Source organism: Lingula anatina, chromosome 4 (genome assembly GCF_051362555.1).
Source record: "Lingula anatina isolate TDL-2025a chromosome 4, LinAna3.0, whole genome shotgun sequence".
In the NCBI taxonomy this organism is placed as follows: Eukaryota; Metazoa; Brachiopoda; class Lingulata; order Lingulida; family Lingulidae; genus Lingula; species Lingula anatina.
In genome coordinates, this window is record NC_141770.1 from 24,150,378 (window position 1) to 24,178,209 (window position 27,832).

Genomic DNA, 27,832 nt, shown 5'->3' on the forward strand with positions numbered 1-27,832 from the left:
TTGTTCTTTCAACTTATCAAGGTTAAGATCATTTAAATAGCCTTTAAGTTAGCAATACTTGGATAACTCTAGAAAACTCTCTTAGACATTTAAACATATCAAAATTTCTGCTTTTGTTTACCTTACAGCACCAAGACTAGACGCAGGCCATGTAGCATGTAAGCGTTATTTTATCTTTGTTTTTGAACACTAAATGAACCTAAATTATAAAAGTCCTTCTGCCATAAAAACTGGAAACAAGTAAAATATTAATATTCATTGTCCATGTATACACAGTACTGTATATGTATACAGGTGTGTATGCAATAAATTCTCCACCTTCATTTTATTTCTTCAAATTAATCAGTTTATTTATTCAAGTAATGGTTTGCTTTATACTTGATTGCCATATCACTCAACTGATCAATCAATTCATATATTCCGAATCCAAGTGAAGTACTAGCAGAATTAATGGAAACAAAAAGCCATGGATCTCGATTTTTTTTCTCTGACAGTCAGCAGGTTTGACATAATGAATCTAAATCTGCAATCTACTGTGTGTGTGTGTGTGTTTGTGTGTATGTCTGCACATGCATATGTGTGTGTGTGTGTGTGTGTGTGTGTGTGTGCATGCGGGTGTGGTTAAATGGACTTGGCAAAGGTCTGGATCTTTTTGTCTGTTATACAGGTATATGATGGTGGTTATACACCTATTCAATTCTTTGTCATTAAACATGACCAGTAGACTTCCAGATGGTCAGTATGATACAGGTTTATGTTAGGTCTTTATTAGGCGGTCTGAAACACTAGTGAATAAACAATATGATACTATATTTTCATATTGGAATTTCAGTCTGTCGTCTGCCAGTTGCTACAGATTTCTACCAAGATGGTAACCTGACCATAAAGGACCTTCCCCCAGGATTGGTGGTGAATGCCTGGAATGGCACTGAAGACATGGACTGCACATGGGAAATATTTGTCAGACCAGGACAGAGAGTAAGATAGAGTCTGGATCCAAAAATTCCTGGGAAGGGGCATTTTTTCCATCCCAGCCCTTCCGTCACCCTTAATTATAATATGTAAGATCCCTGCATGTATCCTCAAAATTGATCCACTGACAGAAATAGAAAGAAATAAAGGAAAAGGAAAACAACATACCTACAAACAAAGGGACACTTTTTTTATAACTTGGACTCAATATACTATAAAAATATACAGGAACATGACATAAAAATAAGAACAGATTTTACTTCATGTAGGTCTTCCAAAGCTGTTTAGCAAATGATTATATCAGGATCATGTCTAAATGATCACTTAATTGGTAAAAAAATGTGTTTGTTTCTTTAAGGTCCATCTGAAAGTTAGTTCTTTTGAAATGAAGAACCCTCTGGAATGTTCACTGAATTTTCTGGAAATATATGATAGGACAACAAGCATCCATCACAGGGAACGTCAGTTCTGTACTCCATCTTCAGGAGAGTACAAATCTGGAAGTAACAGAGTGTACTTACGTTTCCACTTACACAGGAACATCATAAGTGAATTTAAAGTGGATTATACTATATTTGAATACGGTAAGTTAATAAGAGGTGGGAATGTCTTCCCACAGTCTGCAAATCTTTTCAAAGGGCATGAAAGAGACAATCCATATTACAAGTATTTTTTGTTAAAAATGGAAATGTAAGTAAATAAAGTCTCCTGAGGCCATTCTTTCTAGACGTATTCCAATACCTCACATTTCCTCCTAATAAAAAAGACATTTTAGCAGAACCGTTTCAGTCTAAGAGTCATTGATTTTGTTTAAAATTTCTATGAATAGATTTAAAGCGAAAGATTGTGATTTTATTGAAGAATAATTCAATCAAGCTCAGTTGTAGCCAATTTATCACAAAAGCAATCAGCAAAAATTCAATTTTACAAGTATGAGTCATACAGTTGCTGTTCTTTGTGGTAGTTGAGACTGGAACACAATGTCTTTTCTTCACAGCACTTATACAGTAACTTCAAATAATAAAAGTAATTTTTTCTTTGAAAAGTGGAAGGGATAACAACTGTTCATTTTGGCCAAAATAAGGATTTTCCTGGGGCAAATGGCACTTTTCCCATACTTGTCAGTGGCTAATGAATCTGTTATGACATTCAAAAATAGTCTTTTTTTTTTTGTAAAAATCTTTTAAGAGAAGATTGTAGGTATAGCCATCTATAAAGGTCACATGGTCCAATGGCAAGCACAGATTCCAAAATAATTCAATAACCACGGTTTTCATGTTAAATTGGAATTTATATTATTTATGGAATTTATATTATATTTCTATGAGTTGCTTACAATGTATTTATTGTGCAATATGAATCTCACACGAACAGTTGTTAGCCCTTTAGTTGTGAGTTAATTTCAGATGTTTTAACATTAAAATAGTTTTTTTTAGAAAACAATATTAACACTTCATGGAACGACATATCTTTGAAACAATTGGTGTTTAAAATTTGCAAGCAATTATATGTATTACAATGTGTTCCATGATTCCCAATTTTTCAGGTCCATGCAGGGACAGCCTGTTTGACTGTGGAGACCAGACCTGTATAAGCCCTACCTTGAAGTGTAATGGCAGGATTAACTGTAACTTCTCCTATGATGAAATGAAGTGTAAAAAAGGTAATGACCAGGTTCCTTGAACTTTTTTCATCAACTTTTTCTCACCAATGTCTGTGCTAACTGCTCAATATTTACAAGAGGCCTGGCATATGGGTGAGGACTTTAAAGAAAAAATAATTACAGAATTACAGAAATGTGCAAAGAGAGATATAATTGGGAATATCTAGTGAAAAATGTCCCTTTGGCCCTGGTAAAAGGTAGCAGTTCACCCTTTTATAAAAAATATTTTATATACTGAGTTCAGGCCAGTAAGAGTTGGATGGGAAGCGGGGTGGATTTCAACAAATCCACCACTTTGGCAGGGAAAAAGGTCAACTCTGTATCAAAATTTATTCCAGGTTCTAGGTTAAATGAGTGATTAAAGTTTCAGAAAAAATCTCCCATTTGAAATAGCAGGCTACAGGTCCAGAGCTTAATCAAAAGGCTACCATATTAAAAGTTTTTCAGCTTATTGAACTTATTTGTCTCTGTTATATATTGTCAGCACTGTAAATGAAGCCAAGTTCAACCTAAGCTTTTTAAAAATATAATTTCAGAGGAAGACAGCCTTACAACTCCACTAGAAATGAAATACCATGCTGTGATACTGGGAGTGGTTGGAGGTTTACTAGTTATCATAGTGGCAGTATCCATTTGTCTCACAGTAAGACATAGGCGTGAGGAGGCCAGGCTTCGGCAAAAATTACGTGAACGAGTTGTATTAGACCCAGTGGAGATTCAGAAGCTACTGCTAACAAACATGAATGAAGTTATTGTCCCAAATACTCCAACTGGGCTGCTAGATGAGGAGAGTGCACTAAAAGTTTCAAGACGTTTTCACAGTGATGACATTACAGCTGTTAAGCGGAATGGTGTCTTTCATATCTCTCTGGGAAACCCATCCTCACAAACATCCAGTAGAGGGCGAGGTAACCAAGAGGAGCTGGTCCCAGAAAAAGATGACTCTGATTATGAGACTGAAGAAATGGCATGTGGGAATAAATATGAAAGCTCTGAGAGCATCTCAAGAATACTTGATGAAGCAAATGGCAATGGATCTTCAAGAAACGCAACTCCTCGCAAAGTTCCAACTGTTGTGTGTATAGAAACACCACCAAGACAGGCTTCTCTAGATAAAGCTGTAAGTGATCCCATGTTAAGTACAACATCATCTGTTATATCAAATAACACACAGAGAACAAGCCCTAGCCCCCCACCTCCACCTCTTCCTTCAACACAGGTGCCCCAGTCACAAAGTGGTAACAACAGTAACCGCCAAAGTCCAGCACGCAGTCCTGGTCGAGGTGGAAGGCGGCGAAGGCGAAGTAAGAAAAGTGACAGAAATAGAGTTGATGCAAATAAAAATAATCCAGAGGTCATAGCAATGATCACTTTAAATGACCAGGATGTTCAAAAGGATTCACAGCAAGGACCCACTACTTCTACCCCCAAACAGACATCTCTTCCTGACAAAAAGCAAAGCAATAAGTATGACAATCCTAGACTGAAACTCAGTGATAATCACAGCAGGCGAGGTCCACCAAGTCCAAAGCCTGATGTGGTACAGGACGAAAGAGTTTGGGAACGAAGCAGGGGCAATGTAACAATACCAAACACAACAACCGATGCCGATGTAACAGTTCGCGCGCCACCTACATCACAGAGCTTAAAACAATCTCACTCTGGACAGCCAGTGTGACACGCTTTGAGTGAATGGTCTGGTGACCATTGAAAAAAACCTGGCATCTACACCCATAGTTTCTGTGCTTGTGGGCTATCTGTGTTTAATTTGCTGCTGTCACCATTATCTTAGGGCTCATAGACAGCAATGATCTAACACCAGGCTCTAGATCAAGGAGTTCCAAAATGCACAGACCAAGTAATATTGATAAAGCTCACAGTAATGTGATCAAGGCCCTTTGATGAAGGGTCAAAATGTCATTACTTGGCTTATGAGTCTCCTGATTTATATATAATTATATGGTAATTAATCTTTTTTTTACCAATAGTGTCTGGAAGAAATTCTCCAACGTTGGCACATGACACTAAGTGTGAAGTGTGAACAGCAAAAAAGGAAAAAGGAATATTGAAAAAGGAAAATACGAAATGTAACTTAATTTTCTTAAGGTCTTTGAAAATATTCCAGAGATAAGTGGTCTTTTGGCTGAATGGGACCCTTTTATTCTTTCATTTTCCTGATCACGTGACCTCCATTTTAGTTAATTCTTAGTTATTTCATGCTGCCAACTTCAAAAGACAACATACATGTATATGGGACATCAGTGCCAGATTTCTAAGAAAATGTGATAAGGGTAATATAATATCCTTACATTTAGTAGGTGGACTTCCATTAACTTAGTCTTTTGAAAGGCTCTCAACAACCATTCTTAATGCAATCCATCATTCTCTGAGGAAAGGGTTTCAAAATCAAAAAGATGCCAAGGTGATCCTTGGTGATCTATGGACTTTTTCTGCTTGGGTGTTGTCCAGATAGTTCATTTTACCTAGAAATGACAGTCTTGTCCAAAAGCAATGACAATAGAGGTGATAATTTAGTAATAACATTTGGCAAAACATAAAAGCCACAGAGAGATCAGCATACAATAAAATCAGATTATAGAGTCCCCCAAGAGTCTGGCTTGAAAAGTGATTTTGAGTGTTTCTTGATCAACACCTCCAGTCTAGAAAGATACTCTGTCTGGTCAAACTGTAAACAGTAGTTGGAATTAAGCAAAGCAGCAGGTAAAAATTTAAAGGCATATGTATAGCTGATGGTACCCTGAGCATCAGAACCTAAATAGAGAATGTGGTTACCTGATGGTAACATGAGCATGAGACCTGAAAAAGGGCACATCGTTACCTGATGGCACCCTGAACATCAGAACTTGAAGAGAGAATATGGTACCTAATGGTAATAGCCAGGTCTAATGTAAGATCCACAGCTACTGAGAGTGTCTTTACTCACATTTCACAAATCCAATTTCCAGGCATCTTACTACAAGGTACTGAAATAGGTTTACGTTATACCTAATTTGAATGGAAATTTGTATTATTTGATTCTGATGTGAATGGAAATATACTTCAGTTAAAGTACTTAAGTTAAACTGAATCTTTGTATTCAGAGCCATGTACAACTGAAAGCATTTCTTTTTTCTGCTAGTACATTTGCGTCAAGGAATATTGAATCAACAAATTTTTGTCAAGTATTATATATTATTATTAAGTATGAATTCTATATAAATAATCTGAAATCAACTGAATTTGTTGGATCCAATTTCCATGTAAATATGTGTTGTTATGCATACATTTCATTGATAAAAAAACCCAAATGAAAACATACTGAATAAATACCTAGAGATGTTAAAATCACTTTAATGGATGTATTTATTGTACCACCAGCGTAGGCGCTGGCGGTACACATGGTTTTAGTCCCGACCCGTATGTTCCGCCGGCTCCGCCGGCTCCTGCGGCTCCTGCGGCTCCGCCGCCAAGTCACCGTTACCGCTTCTCCTCCTAGACGGTAAGGGCCTCCATACCCATCTCTTGGATTTAGGTCACCTATAATCTCAACTCGTTCCACGTAAAATTTGGGCTTTGTCGGTATTGGGGTCTAGGTGTGGCACTCATTGCAATGCACCCTTGTCCAAAATTGGCAAAATTAAATGCTAATTATCTCCCCTACAGAAGGAATTATGGGAAAAATTTCTACAGACAGCTTTCCAAAAGTCATATGTGTAGATTTCAAATATGCCCTTGGATGTGACCTTTGACCTTTATTTTAAGGTCAAACAGGCCAAAATTTTCAAAAAAACAAAATTTTTGCCGAAAAAAAAATTATTTGCGGTCTTATTCAGACACCACACAGACTTAACTAATAATATTAATGGAAAGTGTTACCCTTCAGGTCATCTTTCATCTCCGTGAATTTGGGGTCAATCGGTGCATTTTCACGAGAGTAGCGGCCATAAGATATCGAAACTGAAAACTGTCTCTAATTCGGGAACCGTTAATGCTAGACACCCATTCTTTTTTGCATTTTGTAGAGCATGTAAAGCCCAACACTGGAGGTGGTCTCCGTTTTTTTGTATTCCATACGGTTTTCGAGGTACGCTGTATCAAAAAGTACATATTGGTGGTGAAAGCAAAATGTGCAGTACGGTAATGGATAATAAATTTTGAACTCCGGAAAAATAAAACATAAGGCTTGGCAAAGCAGACAACTTGTGGTCAAAAATGACATTATTTCATCAAATTTGAACATCTGGAACTTCAGAGCACCTCCCATTTCAAGAATTTTGACCAAAATGACCTTTTCTTTATTTTAATTAATTTTTTTTGTAGGAAATTTATGGCACATTATGGTAACTCCAAAATTATAACATTTAGTCCCTTATATCTCCAAAACTGGCAGAGATAGGTCCATAGTTACTATTGAACTTGAATAGGAAGTCATACACTGGCAATCTAAATGTGACCTTAAAATTGACCTTTGACCTACTTTTCACCATGAACTGAACTTTGCAAATTTTGCTTCCTTTTTATCTCCAAAACTGGCAGAGATAGGTCCATAGTTTCTATTGAACTTGAATAGGAAGTCATATACTGGCAATCTAAATGTGACCTTAAAATTGACCTTTGACCTACTTTTCACCATGAACTGAACTTTGCAAATTTTGCTTCCCTTTTATCTCCAAAACTGGCAGAGATAGGTCCATAGTTACTATTGAAGTTGAATAGGAAGTCATATACTGGCAATCTAAATGTGACCTTAAAATTGACCTTTGACCTACTTTTCACCATGAACTGAACTTTGCAAATTTTGCTTCCCTTTTATCTCCAAAACTGGCAGAGATAGGTCCATAGTTACTATTGAACTTGAATAGGAAGTCATATACTGGCAATCTAAATGTGACCTTAAAATTGACCTTTGACCTACTTTACACCATGAACTGAATTTTGCAAATTTTGCTTTCCTTTTATCTCCAAAACTGGCTGAGATAGGTCCGTAGTTACTATTGAACTTGAATAGGAAGTCATATACTGGCAATCTAAATGTGACCTTAAAATTGACCTTTGACCTACTTTTCACCATAAACTGAACTTTGCAAATTTTGCTTTCCTTTTATCTCCAAAACTGGCTGAGATAGGTCCGTAGTTACTATTGAACTTGAATAGGAAGTCATATACTGGCAATCTAAATGTGACCTTAAAATTGACCTTTGACCTACTTTTCACCATGTACTGAACTTTGCAAATTTTGATTCCCTTTTATCTCCAAAACTGGCAGAGATAGGTACATAGTTACTATTGAAGTTGAATAGGAAGTCATATACCAGCAATCCAAATGTGACCTTAAAATTGACCTTTGACCTACTTTTCACCAAGAACTGAACTTTGCAAATTTTGCTTCCCTTTTATCTCCAAAGTTACGCTGTATCAAAAAGTCATATTGGTGGTGAAAGCAAAATGTGCAGTACGGTAATGGATAATAAATTTTGAACTCCGGAAAAATAAAACAAAAGGCTTGACAAAGCAGACAACTTGTGGTCAAAAATGACATTTCATCAAATTTGAACATCTGGAACTTCAGAGCACCTCCCATTTCAAGAATTTTGACCAAAATGACCTTTTCTTTATTTTAATAAATTTTTTCTGTAGGAAATATATGGCACATTATGGTAACTCCAAAATTAAAACATTTAGTCCCTTATATCTCCAAAACTGGCAGAGATACGTCCATAGTTACTATTGAAGTTGAATAGGAAGACATATACTGGCAATCTAAATGTGACCTTAAAATTGACCTTTGACCTACTTTTCACCATGAACTGAACTTTGCAAATTTTGCTTCCCTTTTATCTCCAAAACTGGCAGAGATAGGTCCATAGTCTCTATTGAACTTGAACAGGAAGTCATATACTGGCAATCTACATGTGACCTTAAAATTGACCTTTGACCTACTTTTCACCATGAACTGAACTTTGCAAATTTTGATTCCCTTTTATCTCCAAAACTGGCAGAGATAGGTCCATAGTCTCTATTGAAGTTGAATAGGAAGTCATATACTGGCAATCTAAAAGTGACCTTAAAATTCACCTTTGACCTACTTTTCACCATGAACTGAACTTTGCATAGTTTGCTTCCCCTTTATCTCCAAAACTGGCAGAGATAGGTCCATAGTTACTAATGAACGTGAATAGGAAGTCATATACTGGCAATGTAAGTGTGACCTTGAAATTGACCTTTGACCTACTTATTATCATGAACTGAACTCTGCTAATTTCTTTCTCTTTTAACTCCAAACCTGGCAGAGATAGGCCCATAGTTACGATTGAAGTTGAATAGGAAGTCATATACTGGCAATTTACTGTGACCTTGGAATTGACCTTTGACCTACCTTGCGATGAACTTAACTTTGATTGTACCATTTTTAGTAATATATATATTTTTTGCATATTTTAAAAATTCTTGTTGATTGCATTTTTACAGCTTGTCAAGCACAAGACTGGTGGCTGTGTTCCTTATTTTGTATATGTGGGGGTCTATATGAATGCGCTTGCTCCAGCTGGTGGTACAATATTCGGAGGCGGTATCGCCTCTCTGATCCTCTAGTTTAGGATGGAAACATGCAACTTAAACATTTTAAGTCTGAGTCATTTCATTGTGTTGATGAACTGCATTAAGTTCGTTTCTGGTTTGTTTGTGATATATTGATGCACACATTAGAATTCCAGAACTTGTTAACCTTTTTGTACTTCCCAAATTAAATTTTATACAATAAAATAAATGGGGGAATCACCAGTGTTACTATTTATTTTTAATCCTTCCTTTTCTCTTAACTTTCATACACTTGTTTATGCACTCTAATACTAATACATATAATAGTAATTCTTTTTTTTTTTTTTAACATACTTAAGCTGGATTTTACAGTTAACTTACTGCTAACCCAGTTGGTGCGTAACAACATCTACTCACCAGTCTGATAAATGCCTCTGAGGAAAATATCCAGCTTGTGTTAAAAAAGTTACTATTATGTGATTCAACCACCAGCCTAATAAACATTTTTACTTATTAATATTTTTAAATAAAATATTTACTTCTTAAGCTTGATATCCTTGATATTCAAAATATAAAAACAAAGAAGGAAAGTTTAATCCCATATATGAGGTATAACGTTTATCTTGTGGAAAGAAAAAAATGAGTAAGACTCCTATTATACTACAAAAAATATAATTAATATATGATATAATATGCATTATCATCAATATAACAGTAAATTAAACACAACTGGGAAGGACTACAGATAGATAAAACATATTGCAAAACAATCTAATATGGTCTCTTGTATAATTATGTTACATTTCACCTAATGGAAATGATAACTAGAGAATAATTGATGTTAATGATATTGAGGACATTTCTCTCCTCTTGATACTATCAAAGCAACCCTTAAAATAGAGAACTTTTTGTTGCTTTCTTTGTGCATTTGTTTTTCTTAAATATGGATCCTATAGTTCCACATAAACAAATAACACACCTTTAAATAAAATCTGTTGCCTTAAAGTTTGCTTTCAAAGCCATATATATGAGGTGATTATATTAACCTAGTTTATGCTTACGCAAAAATAGAGAAATCATGAAGAATTCTAAAATAAATAATAACTCAAGGTTTTACATTAGAAAAAAAATGTTTCAACACATCAGCAATTTCCTATTTATCACAATTCATACAAAGCTTGGTCATGAATCACCACAAAATATTTCACTCCAAGCCCAAGTTATTTCTTGATGTCAAGGCATCACTCCATCTCATCACGGCGCCATTGGATAATGTCCCAGTTATATATGGGTAAGTTTTCAGGATTTTCAGTCTTAATTTTGATTGATTTTTATGTATGGTCTAAATGCGATGAGAAATTTTGAGTTAAAACTTTCACCCCTGGTGCTATCATAGTGACCCTTTAAATTTGAAAGTGTTTATTGTCCCTTACTATAACTATTATCCACAGCCAGGTGGTCGTCTGTGGGCTATATCAATTTTCACCATTTTTACTTTTACCAATCCTCTACAGTTCTTGTAATAGGATAAGGTATTAAGGTGTCATATTTTTAAAAAGTTTTTTTTTTTATATTGTCCTTTATCATCAATAAAATTGTGACCTGCAGTGATCTCTGATCGTTCATGCAGATTCCTGTTTCATCTTGTATGCATGCACGCTACCTTTCTCTGCGTACTTGTGATGGCCTTTATCTGCCCTCCTTTTCTTGAAGAACATTTTGTGATCATGGTCATGTTCTTGGTCGCTAAGGTGATCGTCGTCAGGGTCACCATATCCACCGCCACCTGGTGTTAACAGACGGAACCGATCCTACAGAAATCAAAGAGCATTGATTAATTGAGAGTGACAAGAAAAATGACTAATATAACTCAGTAACTATTTGTTCACATTGAAGTAATGCATTATGAGTATTTGAAAATGTTAATGTCATTACCAAGAGATCAAAATAAATAGTTAGTGAGGCACTTCAAAAAACATTATGCTCATCTAAGGAGTTAATTGCAAAAATCCTCAGCTTCAAACACACTAAAATTGTGAGGGGGCTCATGTATCCTCTGTCTTGTGTTTCAAAAAATGTTCACTGCCCAGCTATAAAAAATCCGCAAATTATCCGAGAGAAAGCTGGACTGTGTAAGACTTAACTGCCAAGCAGGCACCCAATGTTTCTGAAAGTTACTGGACGTTTTCTATACTTTTCTATTCACAATCCTTACTAAAATACTTCTCTTCAAAAGAGGGGAGAGAGGAGAGGGAAAAAACCTTAAATTTCACAGTACTTGCACTTAAAACAGAGTAAAAATTTGTCAATGATAAATTTTTGATAATTATTTATCTCACTGAGTTTCACGCAGGGCAACCACTACAACCATGCCACCTACATCACCAAGATGTCACTCACCCCTGCTGATACTGTTACTGAACACTTGGACCCCAGATTTACCACTCTGTCGTCTGCATGAATCAACAGATTTAATCCACGTTGTCCTGCTTCACCACCTGTACATCATAAAAGAAAAAAGCTACAACTATAACAAAATATAGAAAGAGAGTCAAAATTTTAGTCTTTACTGACTCCCAGACTGAAAGACTGAAAAGTCAGGAAATGATATGGGCAGATGAAATCTGTTAAGATGAAATAAAAGCCCATGAAGACAGAATAAACTACTACCATATAAATATATATAACTTCATTACAAAAGTAACTTAAGGAATATCAAAGGATTAAAATAACTAACTGTTGTTGTCTTTGACTTAACACATACATACAATCATCAAATGCTGCTTAGCACTTTATTTTACATATATTAAAATGACAGCGACCATCAGAAAAAAGGTTAAGACTGTATGAACAGTGAAATGAAATCAAAGTCTACGACCCACTCAATGACATAATAGTGGGAAGTATAATAAGACTGAACAGACATCACACAATGATCCTCACCAAACAATCCATAGGGTCTGAACACCCTCCTCTCAGTGAGGATGCTGAGAGTTAACCTCTTCCTAAACAAAAGCTCTCTCATCACACCATCTCCGCCACTGTACTTGCCACGACCACCACTGCCATGGTTAAGACTGAAGCAGTTCAACACTACAGGATACCTAGAACAGATAAATAATAAAGAATCCATAAAACACTCCAATATTCCATTACTGAACTTCCAGCAATGTTATCATAATAAAATGCATTGGGACTGATATCTATCTAAAAATCTGTCAGTCAAGGCTTTCCACAAAGAACCGTCCAGCTGTCATTTGGATGGCATATTTTGCCTCAAAGAGCAGCGTAAAAGGTTAGACAGCTTACATAATTTTTGGGAAATGACGGGTTGGTTGGTTGGTTGGTCTTGCTTGGGTTGAACTCCCTGTAAATATGATGACCAAATTATAAATTCACATTCTGGACTCCCTGTACCCCAACTCCTGGGGAAAACCCCTGCTATCAGTAAAATCAAAACTTGAAGAACATTTTTTTCTACTTGCTCACTTTTCAAAATCTAAATGTCAGAGTGAGAATTACCTTTTTTCCAATATTTCAGGATCTGTGATTCGTGTATTGGTCATGTGGGTGTGGACCCCTCCTCTGCCATGCCACCCTGGACCCTGAAAACATGGCCAAACAACAATTCATTTTATATTATGGCAGAAATGCTTTTTTTTTTCAACTTCAATATACCATCAATTCACAAGAGAACAAGTACACTATCTAGGTGGATGGATGGATGGATGGATAGGTGGATGGTTGGATTGATGGTTGGATGGATAGTTTATAAAAGAAATAACTCATTTAATGGATGAACTTTTGAAATATTCTTCCTATGAATCTAAGAACCTCATCAAGACATCTATGCAAAATCTTATAATCCAGTACTAAAAACCATTAAGTAGTATATCATATCTAGCCCCTTAAAAGTTCTTTTAGAATTTTTTAACCACATGATTTGAAATTCTTTCTTTCAATAATGTTACTTCAGAATAACAGTAAAATACCAATACTTACAGCTCCAGCCCCTCCAGCCACTGTCTCATAGTATCCTGAGTCTCCGTCTCCAAATGTCAGATTGTTCATGCTACCCTAAAATTTTATCCAAACAAGTCTAATATTAATCCACATGCAATGATGAAACTGCCATTAAGAGAAAAGTGAGAAAATATGGCATGGGTCTAGGTGGTTGCTAGGCCATTGATAGTTTGAGCTCCCAAAAAGTCAGAAATCTGCCAATAGTTGGAAAAATCTCATCTCTGTATATTTCTCCGTAATTATCTTAATGTGTATGAAGCCAAGCAACCACATTCTTTTTTGTTTTGTATGAAGTCTTTTACATTGCCTCATAGTTAAAAAAACATTTGGCATCTTCAGAATTTTTTTAGTTATGGCCACAGCATTACCTGAGAGGCAGCACAAACAGCGAAAGCCTTAAGTATGACATCAACCACTCTTTGTGATGTTTCCACGTTGCCCCCAACGACAGCCGCATCATTGGATGGATCAAGAAGACACCCTTTGGGGATCACAATCTGGATGGGATTCAAGCAGCCCTAAAAAGATAAGCAAAAATAACAGAATTATGTAGTCTCTAGTCCAGAAAAGATATTCGTTTAGTCTGCACCTTCAATTTTTTCAGGAAAATGGTCACTTTCACTTGCAGATAATAATAGTTTAAAAAATCAAAATATGAAAAGAAAAAAACTTAATCTATAACATAAGGGGTAGATTGCTTGGGCTTGACCACTGTAAAAAATCTTTCATTTTTTTTTTTTAATATCAGACCAAATCTACTCCGGAATTGCACCTGGATTTGGGTGATAACACTGCAGGCTGTTTAATATATTATTTTATCCTAATTCATAAATGTAAAGCTCCAGCTCACCTGGTTCAGTGGCACATCATGGCCCACCATACACCTTAGACAGTATATGATGGCAGAGAGAGTTATGGCACGGGGGGCGTTTGTGTTACCAAATATCTCATGACCTGTCCCAGTGAAGTCAAATACTGCACTGCCCTGAGGTAAAAGGTAATCAAAAGTTGATATTTTATATATATTGTATATATTGTATATTATAATTGAAGACTTTCTCTAATAGTTTCTTCACAGCAACAGTTAAAATAGAGTCTTTTCCACGAAATCGTGAGCATGCGCAGTTCGCGCCATTTTGTGCGGGACTGTTTCTCAGGGGGAAAGAGTAGAAGGGGCCTTCGGTACTTTTGTAGTATACCCCCCCCCCCTCACCCTGTAACTTTCTGTAACTTTCACTTTTCAAACAGTTTTTTACATTTTATTGTTTATCCATGTCAAAGCTGTTGAAATAAAATGCTCTTGTAATTACCTGTGGATTTTTTATTAGTGTTAATCACGTTTAATCCAGCCCATTGAAATACAAAGTTAGAATCTTCAATTTACACCCGCAGTCAATAACTTGCCGCATTTTCGTTGGCTAACCCTAAGGTAATTTTATGTGAACAAGTAGCTCATAATAATTTCACAGAGGAAATCCAATTATACAATGTATCAATCCTATGTTCACATAAAATAAGGTAGAGTTAGGCAACAAAAACGCAGCAAGCTGCGGTTACATTGTAAATTTTCACATTGTATTTCGATGGGATGGATTAAACGTGATTAAAACTAATAAAAAGACCACAGGTAATTACAAAAACATTTTATTTCAACAGCTTTGACATAGGTGCAAAAGACACTGTAAAAAAATGTTTGAAAAATGAAGGTTTCAGGAAGTTACAGGGTGGGGGGTATACTACAAAAGTACCGAATGTCCTATCTTTGCTGTCGATGAGGTACGTTTTTAGTTCTTTCATTGAAAAGTCATCAGGCACTTCTGCTAAATTTCTATTCCAACTGCTCCCATGAATGTGTTTTCAAAAAAAAATCAGGTGTTAACATGTTACGAAACTTTGAAAATTCAGATTGAAATGAGCACTCCTCGATATGGCGTCCGTCGTGTACACTCCACACTTTCCCCCTGAAACTTCAAATCCTGCAAAATCTCGCGTTCCCACGGATAATTTAGCGGAAGTCACGTGACCGTGGAAAAGACTCTATTTAGTTGTTTCCAATATTTTTTGTGTCTTTCTTGCAGTTGTCATCATCTTCAGCCTCATTTTTCTTAGCAAGCCATCAAAAATGTTCATTTTAACCTTTAAAAAACATAGCAAATATATAAAATAGTTTTAATTTGAGGCATATTTGATAGCAACATTATTTAACCACCTGTAACTCAGCTATTATTTTCCACCATTAATACACTAAGATTACCTGCAGTATGATATATTTACTTACCTCTTTCTCAGAGATCTCTACAGAAAGACGGATATTGCTGCCTGTGTCCATGAAATCCTCCGCCTGTAGCCTGGTGGTGCCCGTCCTCTCCTTGGTGGCTGCCGCGATCTCCTTCAGCATGTCTCTGACAGCCACCTCTGCATTGGTCTGGAGATATGTTACTTATGTTGACAAGTAAAAATATTTTCCCACATCCCACAAACTTTTTCCACAAGTTATACGTATGATAAATAGACACTACTATCATTCCTGTTCATTTCAAACACATAATGGTGTTTTTTTATACGATATACTTAAATCTGAATTACAATCTATTTTAAATTGGCGCTCTAAGTGACAACTTAATAATTTTAGGAACCCTTAAAAAAAAGCACAAAAATAACAGTGTCTAAATATCATCATATTGGCATTTGCTATGTACATTTTCCATATCTTAAAGTAACATTACCTGAATGTGTGTCATGTAAGCTTGCACCACATCCAACCCATATTCCTCAATTAAACCACAGATCAAATCAATACCCTAAAAGATAAGTAAAGCAGTGTATTAATCACATGAGCTGTGACCCTTAACATTCAGCTATTAATATACATGTAGTAACTGTTATCTTTTCAAATACTTGCAACATGTTCTTTGGTTATACACAATACAGACTAAAACTACACCTTACACAAATACTATAACAGACACTCTTACACAGGGCACATTAATAATACACAATATACTTAAGGATACAATATATGTAAAACATACAGCTGGGGTATTGACAGATTAGAATATCTATCAAGGTAGGATAGATATCTCCACATACATCTCACTGACCTTTCTACAAGCTGCCACTTGAGCTCTCAGATCACTGATGTTATCGTTGAGATTCCTTGTCCCGCTGCATCCTGGGTATTTTCTAGGTTCCATCAGGGCCTCTGTCAGTGCTGATGAAGAAAAATAATTACTGGTGCTCAACAGGTTAATACATAATTTATAATTTCATTCTTTTCTCCAAAAAACCTTTATATTTATATTTATATTATTGTGCTGAACTGACACAGGTTAATATATGATTTATCAGTTTATTTTTTTTCTAAAACACCTGCCAAAAAGCATCCATATTTATCCAGGTTGGTGAAATGTGAATGAAAAGATGATTATGCTTTGTGTTCTTTAAATTGTTTATAAATGATTTGAAAAAGTATTGAATTATTAAGTACAGTTTGTACTGGCATTGTTTCTCTGAGTCAGCAACAGAGATACACAAACAAATTTAAAAAAATGGATCACACAACAATTTACATTGAAGTTCAGGAGGACAGTACCTTCTTCTTGAAACTTCCCTGCCTCGACCAGTTTGAATGATTTAAAAACTGCCCCCTCCTGCATAATGTGTGTGGAGTGTGGGGGCATCGACCCCGGGGTGTCACCCCCAATGTCGGCATGGTGACCCCTTGCTGCCACAAAGAACACTGGCTTCTCAATGCCTTTAAAGAACACCTAGAATACAGGAGCAGAAAGAATTTGATTGGCACATTACATGGTTATTTGAATTGGTTGCACAGCAACAGATATTCATCAGCATACCGACACAATTTTCAATGACTCCAAGAAACGATACAAGTGTGTGTGTGTGTGTGTGTGTGTGTGTGTGTGTGTGTGTGTGTGTGTGTGTGTGTGTGAGAGAGAGAGAGAGAGAGAGAGAGAGATTCTACTTCTACTTACTGGAGTGATAACAGTTAAGTCAGGCAAATGGCTTCCACCAGCACAGGGATGGTTGCTAAGGATGACATCACCTTCGTGGATATCGGAACCCAGGGTCTTAATCTGCAGTTACAAATACTTGATAAAAAAACATTGATATTATTGACCTCTCTATTTATCTTATCATATTTATGCAGGGTGTGAAAAGATCAAAGTTTCATGTCACTGTAGAAAACTTAAACATGATATTGCCAAGATTCCATTTTAGACCATAAATCTGTGTAAAATAACACGACATGTCTGTAAGGAAATTCACAGCTGCCAAAAAACAAACTTTCATCCCAGCATGAATTAATTAACTTAAGAGGCCATTTTATCAAGCTAAGTTTGTATACTTTTGGTTGAACAGACTTTGCAAAAATCTAGATTCTTGCTTTTTATATATCAAGTATATGCTTAGATTTTCAACAATAAGATTAAAATTGGGACATTACATATTCTCAAATAAACAGAATTAAGTCTACCTGGTATTGCACCGTCTCTTGCATGGCTCCCAGATGGACAGGAATATGAGGAGCATTAGCCACAAGACCTCCGTCTGGACCAAACATTGCACAAGAGAAGTCTAACCGCTCCTGAAACATTATTTCAAATAACATTTTAGGCAATTCACATAGGAATTAACAATCAAAATATTATATGCATTAAGATGTATTTCCCAGCCTAATTACAGACACACACATAAAATAAATCCCAAGTTCTCACAGATGTTTAAAAACACACACACTCACACTGTGACACATGCATGCAAACAAACACACACAAGCACAAAGATGAAGGACGGACAAGAACAAACACATATAAAACATAGGCAAATGCAAACATGCAGAAATTAATATACACATTTGTTCTTACAAACATTTTATCAAGCAATTTATTTCATAGGCAATTAATTTGCTGACCTTTATGTTTGTAGAAATAGCTGTCCTTTGCAAGACTCTGAAATATGAGATATCATAGTTTCAAGAAGGTACAGTCATGATTAAACAGTGACATTATCAGATATCCAACTGATAACAAAAAGACAAAGAACTGTTGTACTGTGAAATCTTTAATATTTTTCAATAGCTAAAAATATTAAAATTTGGCTTTCCGATTGCACTGCTATTTTATTATCTATTCTATTTAAAATGTTAACTTTTCAATAAAGACATATTAAAAACTATTATATGATGTTTATATACCTTCCCATCTGTTCAGCAATACTCATAAACCTATGAGAGAAAATGGATAGCTGGATAGCATTCAGCTCTGGGCCTACTTTATCAGTCTTAACATCTCCAATCTGGAATAGGAAAACAATTATTAATATATATAATAACTTTTTTTATTTTACACTATATGCCTATAGCTATTGTATAGAATATGCTTGTATTAAATATCCAAGACCATGATAGCAAAAGTGGATGAATCATTGGGAAAAGAGTTGAAATCAAGAAATTCTGTATATCAAAACCATTCCAAGCGAGAAACTTTTAAGCCTACTGTACCTTCGGGTAAAAGGGTCTATATGGAAAAAAATTCCTGGCCTAAAGCAAAAACAAATAACTAAAAAAAATTGACAATATTTTACAGGCCCCAATTTACTTTTTAAAAGTGGTATTTGGCAAAGCACCAGTGCTGATGTAACAGACTCATCCTCCCCCCCCTTCCCCCTTGAGACTGTCAGGTACTTACATGTATCTTCACATCCCCATGTCTAGTTATGACAGCTTCACAGGCTGGCTCAATGAGAATAGTGCTGAAATGAGTTTATTAAATAAGGAATAGGCATCTGTGTATTTTATTTATTTTATTTATTATATTTATTCACAACAAAACATGCACTAATCCTAGTATGTATCCAAAATGTTCAACTTGTCTCATGTGTGTTATTAGTATAATTTTAATAGTTGGGATTTATTTTGTTTTTCTTTTTATTGACAAGCACTTTTACATTTAGCCAGTTTTTTTTTTTTTTTTCAGATTTTCAGAAAAAAAAATTGTATTAGTATATGAAGTATTCTATGTAAAAGCTATTTGTCAGTGACGCTTACAGATGAAAGCAATTTTCTAAGGTACATACTGCTAAATCAAATTATTGGTCTATTATCTGGCTTTCTGTTAACAATTACACAGGCGTATTGTTAAAACCTCCTTAAATCTTAATAAAAGTCCAAAGAATTCAATAAATATGATACCTGTTCCCATTCATAATGATAGCAGGCCCATGAATCTTGTGCCCTGCCTGTAATTCTTCCAGTAGATAGACACTTGTTTCCAGGTAGCCATCTTCAAAGTAGCATTTGGTTTTCTGGAAATGATGCATAAATGTGAATTGACTACTATGTTAGCAAGAAATACCCTTGATAAAGAAGGTTGGAAAAATGTCACCACCTATAACGCCATTCAATTATTTAAACAATTTATTTGATACTAGTACTTGTGAATATTTCTGACTCAGAGATAAAAATATAACCTGTCTCAATTTTTGTATTTATTAAACAAGAGCTCCCATTTTCTATATAAATATACTAAGTGTGTAAAAGTGGTGTCAAAGGAGTACAGCTCTCTGACTGGTTCCCCAAACTCACAGTTTTATTGACTGGTTCCCCAGTAGCATGTGGGATGTCTGGCTGATCTAAGACTCCAGTAGACCCTACCCCTCTCACTCTGATGTCATCTACTATAATATCTCTCTCTGGGATGGTAAATCCAAACTCCCTCTGGTATCTAAAATTAAATTTTTGTTATATTAGGCAAACTTATGATTGCTGTTTTGTGTTTATTGTCTGCCAAAGAGAAGCTTCAATATAAAAATTTTCAACAATTCTAAAACCATGGCTTATATATCTTTTTATATATTACAATCTTGTTGACATTCTATTAACTAAATCCTACAACTTTATCAACTGAGCCCTTAATAAATAAAATAAGAGTTTTACTTCACTCGTTGCCTACTACATTTACCTGGTATATCATCCTGATATCCATTTAAAATATCTATCAATGACGCAGATCCTCATTCACCCTGAGATTCAGAGGTCACTTGATATAACCTATTATTAGCACACCTCTGTTTGCAACATGACTACCAGTACAGCACAGGTTTGAGTGACCTATGAAACTCAGGGTACACTTACCTACTTTCACAGTCAGTCAGTCTGGTATTTAGGCAGTCCCTTACCTGTCCAGGAAGGAGGCCCTGAAGTCCCCATGTTTGGAGGAGTCTCCTGTAGCTGGGTTGCCTCTCCCAGGGCACATGAGGGCACAGTCTGTACCTTTGTAGCGCAGATGGAGATAGGGCTCCAGGTGAATCTGGTCCCTGGGAGGGATGTTATATTTGATCAGAGTGCACTACAAATTCAACTAAACATTTATTCTATTTTCTAAAAATTTTATTGTATTCATTTGCTATTATTGTTATTATTGTTACTGTTATTATTATTATTATTGATCTATTGAATTATGAGATTATTACAGTTGTCTTATATTGAAATAATCCTTTCAAAAATGGTTTCTAAGGATATCAATCTATATTCTTTACAGTCAACTCATTCATCAAATCATATTAAAATGGTTATCTTAATTTAATCTTTTAGTTTGACAAAATGCCATACAAAAATCCACAAAACTTATAAAAGAATTTCCATATGATAGTTATAAACATTCACTGTGATTGTGACAGATTATCATAATATGAAATGTCTTGCGTGACATACTTCTTAAATCCCTGTTCATGCAACTGTTGAAAGCAGTCCTTCTTCAACTCATCAATGCGCTCATCAATCCTTGAGGAAGAATCTAAGAGAGAGAAAAAAGAACAGCCTTGAATCTATTTGTAGTAATAATGCTGCTCCTTAATAATAAAATACTGGAAATTAGATAGTCTACATTAAAAACTACAGTCATTGTGATAATATCTCACTGAAGATTTTATTATACGAGAAAGAAAATTTTAATTATTATCAAAATAAATTGGTCAGATTTTTCTGCCTATATTACAAAACTGTCAGATAAATATAATTTTGCAAAAGCAAGAGTTTGCCAGTGTTTACCTGGTAATAATACATGTCATCACCATTGTTACTTACCTTTACCATAGGTGGCAGCGCAAGGCTCTTGTGCTTCATGTACCACATCTGCCAGAGCCATGCCATAGGCTGACAATATACCGGCATATCTAAAACAATAGATACACAAATATATAATATTCTCCAAAAATGTTTTGTTACTTCACATGAATGTCATGTCTGGCATTTAGTTTTACATTCAGTTTTAAATCCCGTGTTCTATACATTTTACTCTGACTCATTTTTATATGATCCTGCACCAATACAGGAAAACAAATTTCAAAAAATGTCAGACCTATGTACAAATACAGTCTTCATCCCCAGTGACCGTGCTATGGAACATGCATGCTGGCCGCCCGCACCACCAAAACATGCCAGGACGTGACGAGATGTGTCGTAACCTCTGGCCTGAAAGATGGTAAAATATTTCATTCAAATGCCACAGCAAACAAGGAGAGTTGTCCTGCAGAACGATAGACTGTAAAATATAAAATTCTTCATAAAATGTTCAATACAAGAAGTGGAGAAGTGGAGACTGATCTAAACTGCAAAATAAGAATGCTACATCATACGTTTTTGGATTTCAACCCAAACTGAGTGTTGTCACCTTTGATTGAAGATAAAGGATCAAATAAGAAAACCACATTACTTTTAATCCCTCATCACTTCTTAGCTGGGCCTTCTTTATTTAATCAAAAACTTTTCTGTATATTTAAGAAACCATTTTATTTTGACTATTCTTTTTCATAGAGTTTACAACATGTTTCCTACCTCAGTCAGAGCCCTGATTGGCCGACACATGGCTTCGTTGGCAACTCGGAGAAATCCCATGGCAACCTCCTCGATGCTCATGGCTTTGTTGTGTGCGTTATCTGGATTGCTGAGTAAGTATTTATTTACCTGAAAAATAAATTTGCCATTAGATCAACACAATACAACTTCAACTCTTAAAAATAGAATAAATAATGTATCATAGAAATCAAATCATACCATGTCTTGTTAACTATAGCAAGCAGTATTACATGAGTAACTGCAGAAAATAAATTGCAAAATTATAATACAGAGATGTAAGTAAGAAAATAATTCAGGTGCAAAAAAAAAGGACCTCAAAGTATAAATTTTCTAAATGTTTACATCATCTGTTTTATATGTAAATGTCAGCTGCAAAATTAAATCACTCATTAAATCACATCAATAAGAAATTTTCTAGGAAAGAGACTCAAGCTCTTAAGACCATATTAGCATTAATTTCTGTTACTGACATAGTGTTTTAGGTTTGACATTGAAGAGAATGCATGATACGTATATATGTTTATAAGCCATGACGGAGTTTACCTCTTTGGTCAGCTTTGTGAATGCTTTTACTGTGGCCTTTGTGTCCAAGGGGTCGTTTTCTGAGTCACCAAATATTTTAGGGAAGAAATCAGGCAGAAGTCTTCCCAGACAAAGGTTGGCATCAGTGATTGTCAGGGGTCCACCTGTAAAAGGAATGTGTATTCAGATGCTTGAATAATAGTAATAATTTTTCATTAAAGTGGACTATAGGTGAACAATTTTAAGTTAAAGTTAGCAAAAAGTTTTCACAAATTAATGCCAATTTAAGATCTAGCAATCTATGGTGATATTAGTTATTACTTTTTTGTGATAATGTGATAGTTACCTTTTTTATAGCACACAGGCCCAGGGTGGGCACCTGCAGACTCTGGACCCAGTGTGATAATTACCTTTTTTATAGCACACAGGCCCAGGGTGGGCACCTGCAGACTCTGGACCAACAACAAACATCCCTGAGCGGAAGAACAACATGGATCCACCTCCTGCTGCTACTGTGTTGATGTCAAGCTGAAGTGATGGACCAAAACAAATGGTAAGATTTTTTTCTTCTTGTTTATGTGTATATGTCTTACTATTATTACATTTTATTATAAGAATGTAAGAAATATTAAGCTTTGGGGGTATCTCTTTTTTACTTGAAATAGAAACACAGCCGAAAGAGAAATCCCCTTTTTTTTTTGTGGTGACCTGGTATATGGGTACGTCACTGTTAATTTTAAGTCTAACCTGTGGAGCTTGTATGGTTATTCCTGCTGTCGTTGTCTCAAACACGTGCTCATAATGTCCCGCATACCTACTGACATCAGTGGATGTACCTGAAGCAAAATCCATTCATTTGTACAACTGTTTACAAGGCCTCAGTTACCAGGTAGATATGTCCATGACAACACAATTATGCATACTTCACAGTTGTGTTTTTACTAAATTTAAAAAGTCCTGTTTTACAATTCCCTGAATTATGTTATAGATGGGATTTGGGTGTCAATTTTCTTTTTTCTTTTCAGAAATTTCTCACAAAAGAAAACACTTTGGCAAACGCAAAGTATGGCCTTGCCTAAAGTGCTACATTTAAATAGCTATAATGAAAGCTCCCTCACCCCCCATATCAAAGCCTATGACTGGGGATTCCGTCTCCCTCTGGTATGTAGTCAGTGCATAGCCCACCACTCCACCAGCTGGGCCAGACAGGATTGCTCGGGATCCATTGAATCTGGAGTAATAGGCATTTATAATCATATTGTATTTAATAGGTCTTCTTATACTGATTAACTTGAAAAAGCACTGTGCATTTTAACAAGATTCAACAGGCGCAAATGGTGCAAATTAAATGTATAAATACTTTGTATGTCACTTCAACAAGACACATTAAGAATAGATTAACTTAAATATTTATCCTTAAATGAAGCAGCAACTGATAGCTTAGATTTGAAAACAAAAATTCTGTTGTGAAACCGATTCCAATTTAATTGAAGATGGAGTGTTTAGTGACCTACTTCCCAACAGGTGTCAAGCCTCCATCTGACTGCATGAACAGAACTCTCACTCCCTGGAAGAGACATTATAATACACATCTTATTATCTTAATCCCCAAAGAGGATGCCTCTGGTTCATTAATGCATATTACAGGTACTTCACATCTTATATTCTATTTTTAAAATATTGCAAGACTGATCCCAGACAAGCATTTTAAATTAATAGTATGCATTTTGAATACCTGTACTCAAGAAAAAATTTAATACCCACCTGTGGTTTCTCTTCACTCACCTGTAAATGATCCCTAAAGCCGGACATAAACCCAGTGACATAGCGGTTAATGCAGGGGGTTAAGTAAGCATCTGCGCACGCTGGAGAAAACAAAATACATAGAGTACAGTAAACATATGTACACACAGGTAGGACAATTTACAGGGGGTCAGAAGAAAAAATTATTGATCTACCAAAACAATGCAAATACTTCCATTACATAAAATATAAGTATTTGTCGAAAACTGTTGTAGCCCTTTGGTACCACCTTGGCTTGACAGGGAAGAAGTCCCAGTATAACACTGACCTGTATACCTCATGGGACAGCATACTCTGATCTGTATACCTCATGGGACAGTATAACACTGACCTGTATACCTCATGGGACAGTATAACACTAACCTGTATACCCCCTGGGACAGCATACTCTGATCTGTATACCTCATGGGACAGTATAACACTGACCTGTATACCCCCTGGGACAGTATAACACTGACCTGTATACCTCATGGGACAGTATAACACTGACCTGTATACCCCCTGGGACAGTATAACACTGACCTGTATACCCCCTGGGACAGTATAACACTGCCCTGTATGCCCCCTGGGACAGTATAACACTGCCCTGTATGCCCCCGGGACAGTATAACACTGACCTGTATGCCCCCCCTGGACAGTATAACACTGACCTGTATGCCCCCTGGGACAGTATAACACTGACCTGTATGCCCCCTGGGACAGTATAACACTGACCTGTATGCCCCCTGGGACAGTATAACACTGACCTGTATATCCCCAGGGACAGTATAAAACTGACCTGTACACCCCCTGAGACATTATTACACTGACCTGTATAGCCCCTGGGTACCATCCTGACCATAGGCATGACATCTGAGGACAGAGACACCTGGGTAAAACCCATTTCCTTGGCCAGTTGTCCCACCTCACGCTCATGGTCGCCAAGCCTGAACAAGGATAGAGAGCTATGGTCAATAACCTGAGTTTGAATATAGTTGGCTCTGAAGTGCTCTTTATCTTATAACTTGAATAATTGCTTACTGGTAGCAAATGTGTTTACTGGTAGAAAAGAAAGTAAATCTTTGCATAATTTGAACAAATTATTTTCTAGTCCCTAAGAGTCGGCTGTAGTATCACCCAACTATGATTTAACATTTTTTCACACAAATAACCTAAACCAATAAACTTATAGACAAAAGACTATAAGCTTTAATTTGTAATTCTATGCATCTTTATGAAATGAGTCAAATCATTCTTTATTAGACAAATGAGAAATACAGATAAAAAATCTTTCATCATATTAAATTTATTTATAAAAATCAAATGATTATATTTATTTAATACTCTTCAGTTATGATTTCAATATTTGATAAATATTCTGAAGTCCTTCGTGTTATAATTGTAACTTTTACTAATAACAATGAAAGTTAACACCTACGAATAAGCATGCATCAAAACTACAGCAAGGCTCCTAATCCCCATGTCATAAACTACTTTCAAGTCTTCTTTCAATCTCTCTATATTGATAGGCTGCCAGATTTCAAACTGAAAATATAAAACGAACATGTAGTCAATCTTAAAAAAAAAAAAGAAAAAAGAAAATAAATTAGACAAAAATATAAATACATCATATGAATCCGTTTAATATCTACTATTAAAAATTTATATGAGATACCTGTTCTCCTGTGGTTCCTTGGACTTTTTCACATTTCTTTCCGAGTTCACATTTCTCGTTGTGTAGCACGACTCTCTCCTCAACCTCAATAACTGTCTCATACAGGACCTCTGGGGTTACAATTTCCTGAAATTTACAAACAACTTAAAATACATTTTTTTTTTTTTTTTCTGATTCTCATCCATTTTAAAAACCTTATGTCTTTAAATATATATCTAAAAATTAACTTTTATACTTTGGTAAGTCCAGATATGTTAGTCATATTTAACTTGTTTGTTTTATAGTGACTGACCATTACTTATGTTCTTGCAATTTATTTAAATTTATTTATTCAATAATAAAATGTCACAAACTCATTGTCAAATAATATCACACTGGCCAATAACTATAAATTTTTCTTTATTTGTAGAAGTTTTATTTTCATCTGAATCAAGTTGAACCCTGAATAGTACATTTATTTCATACATATATGGCACATACCAAATCAAATATCTTTGGTCTAGCTTGATTGCCAATGTGCAGGATATCTTTGAAGCCCTTTGTCACCACCAGTGCAATACGCTCCCCCTTACGCTCTAGGAGAGCATTTGTGGCCACAGTGGTCCCCATTCTGATCCATTCTATGATGGAAGACTCTACGGGCTGGTCTATAGGCATCTCTATCCCTGTTTCCTGAAAGGTGAGCATAACATTAATTTTATATGCAGTAACTGAGACTGTTAAAACAGCTGATTTATCTCTTTCTTCCTATTTCTTTCATAATTACTAATAATCTTTTTTGTTATTCTTTTCTATCCATTAATTCCTGGATCTATTAACTTCTAATTGTCATTATCTTTGCACTGGGTATATTAATAATAATATTTAATTTTAACAAATGCATTTTCAAAAGCTAATTATTTTAAACAAAATGTCTGAAAAGCTTTAGAAAAAATGTAGCCTGCTTCTGTTCTATATATGCTCTATGACTGTGTTCAAACTAATACTAAAATTTGCAGTTAAACATAACATAATACAATATATCAAAACCACATGCATATCACATTACATATATACTGGTATGTGGCTGAGCCAAGAATAGAATTATGCAGCAGTCATCTAAAGGTTAACTTCAATTATTTATGCCACCTGCACAGCTGAACCTGACATCCAGAAAACGCCCAAGCCTTAGGTCCTCACTGTACTGCAGCTCAGCATACCTGTACTTTTGTATTGAGATATGTATTAAATATCCCTTCAACTGCTCATATTAATAAATACATTATATAAATTATAATATCTGCAGTTTGGATTTGACTTTGATGCTACCGGTATTAAGGGTGGAAAAGCTAGGCGCCATACTGTCCATCTGGCAAGACCTGATAGCTCCCCGTCCTACCTGTTCCAGTATTCGCCTAATGCCTTCTCGAGGAGCATCGCTGTAGTTGGACGGATCCTCCGACAACAATTTCATTTCAACAATTTTCCCACCTGGACATCTTGCCCAAACGTCGGTGAAAGTCCCGCCTCTGTCGATCGCAAATTCAAACTTCTCATCGCTTAGATCGTTGAGATCCATCTTCGCCATGATCTACGGGCGAGTTCCAAGCTTTTTGACGAAGTGGATTTAGGATTTTGCAAAGTTGTCGGTCACGCTCCACCTGTTTGTTTACTAGGTACAGGTTACACATGCGACCTCAATCAGGATTAGGATTTTGGGGTCAACCAAGATAAGCCACTAAATAAACAGGCGATCATGTGTAAGTATAGTTTAAGTTCGTCAATGAAAAAGCAATTTGTATAA

At 35.7% G+C, this 27,832-nt stretch overlaps 2 protein-coding genes across 6 annotated transcripts in view; one reads left to right on the forward strand and one right to left on the reverse strand.

Annotated features, from left to right (window-relative positions):
* Nucleotides 1–5,983, forward strand: part of LOC106179240 (uncharacterized) — a 37,877-nt gene extending 31,894 nt beyond the window's left edge. For all 5 annotated transcript variants that reach the window (XM_013562781.2, XM_087010829.1, XM_013562780.2 and 2 more), the window contains 5 exons: nt 129–158; nt 833–978; nt 1,331–1,556; nt 2,519–2,635; nt 3,172–5,983. In XM_013562781.2, coding sequence (XP_013418235.2) covers nt 129–158; nt 833–978; nt 1,331–1,556; nt 2,519–2,635; nt 3,172–4,313 — 1,661 coding nt within the window. In that variant the 3' untranslated portion in view covers nt 4,314–5,983. The remainder of the gene's footprint in view (nt 1–128; nt 159–832; nt 979–1,330; nt 1,557–2,518; nt 2,636–3,171) is intronic.
* Nucleotides 5,984–9,409: 3,426 nt separating this feature from the next.
* On the reverse strand, nt 9,410–27,792 carry LOC106179242 (5-oxoprolinase). The gene is made up of 34 exons (XM_087010827.1): nt 27,428–27,792; nt 26,530–26,721; nt 26,050–26,175; nt 25,813–25,919; nt 25,206–25,321; nt 24,378–24,457; nt 24,107–24,159; nt 23,711–23,823; nt 23,340–23,428; nt 23,003–23,120; nt 22,614–22,756; nt 22,050–22,178; nt 21,574–21,686; nt 21,300–21,388; nt 20,928–21,009; nt 20,393–20,530; nt 19,800–19,938; nt 19,407–19,519; nt 18,904–18,967; nt 18,411–18,511; nt 18,129–18,165; nt 17,691–17,801; nt 17,188–17,289; nt 16,788–16,962; nt 16,297–16,406; nt 15,922–15,996; nt 15,474–15,620; nt 14,046–14,180; nt 13,564–13,713; nt 13,175–13,249; nt 12,695–12,777; nt 12,116–12,276; nt 11,573–11,670; nt 9,410–10,983 (listed from the first exon to the last, which is right to left on the reverse strand). The coding sequence occupies exons 1-34, from the start codon at nt 27,614–27,616 to the stop codon at nt 10,795–10,797; spliced, it is 3,942 nt and encodes a 1,313-aa protein (XP_086866953.1). The 5' UTR covers nt 27,617–27,792; the 3' UTR covers nt 9,410–10,794.
* Between the last annotated feature and the right edge of the window lie 40 nt (nt 27,793–27,832).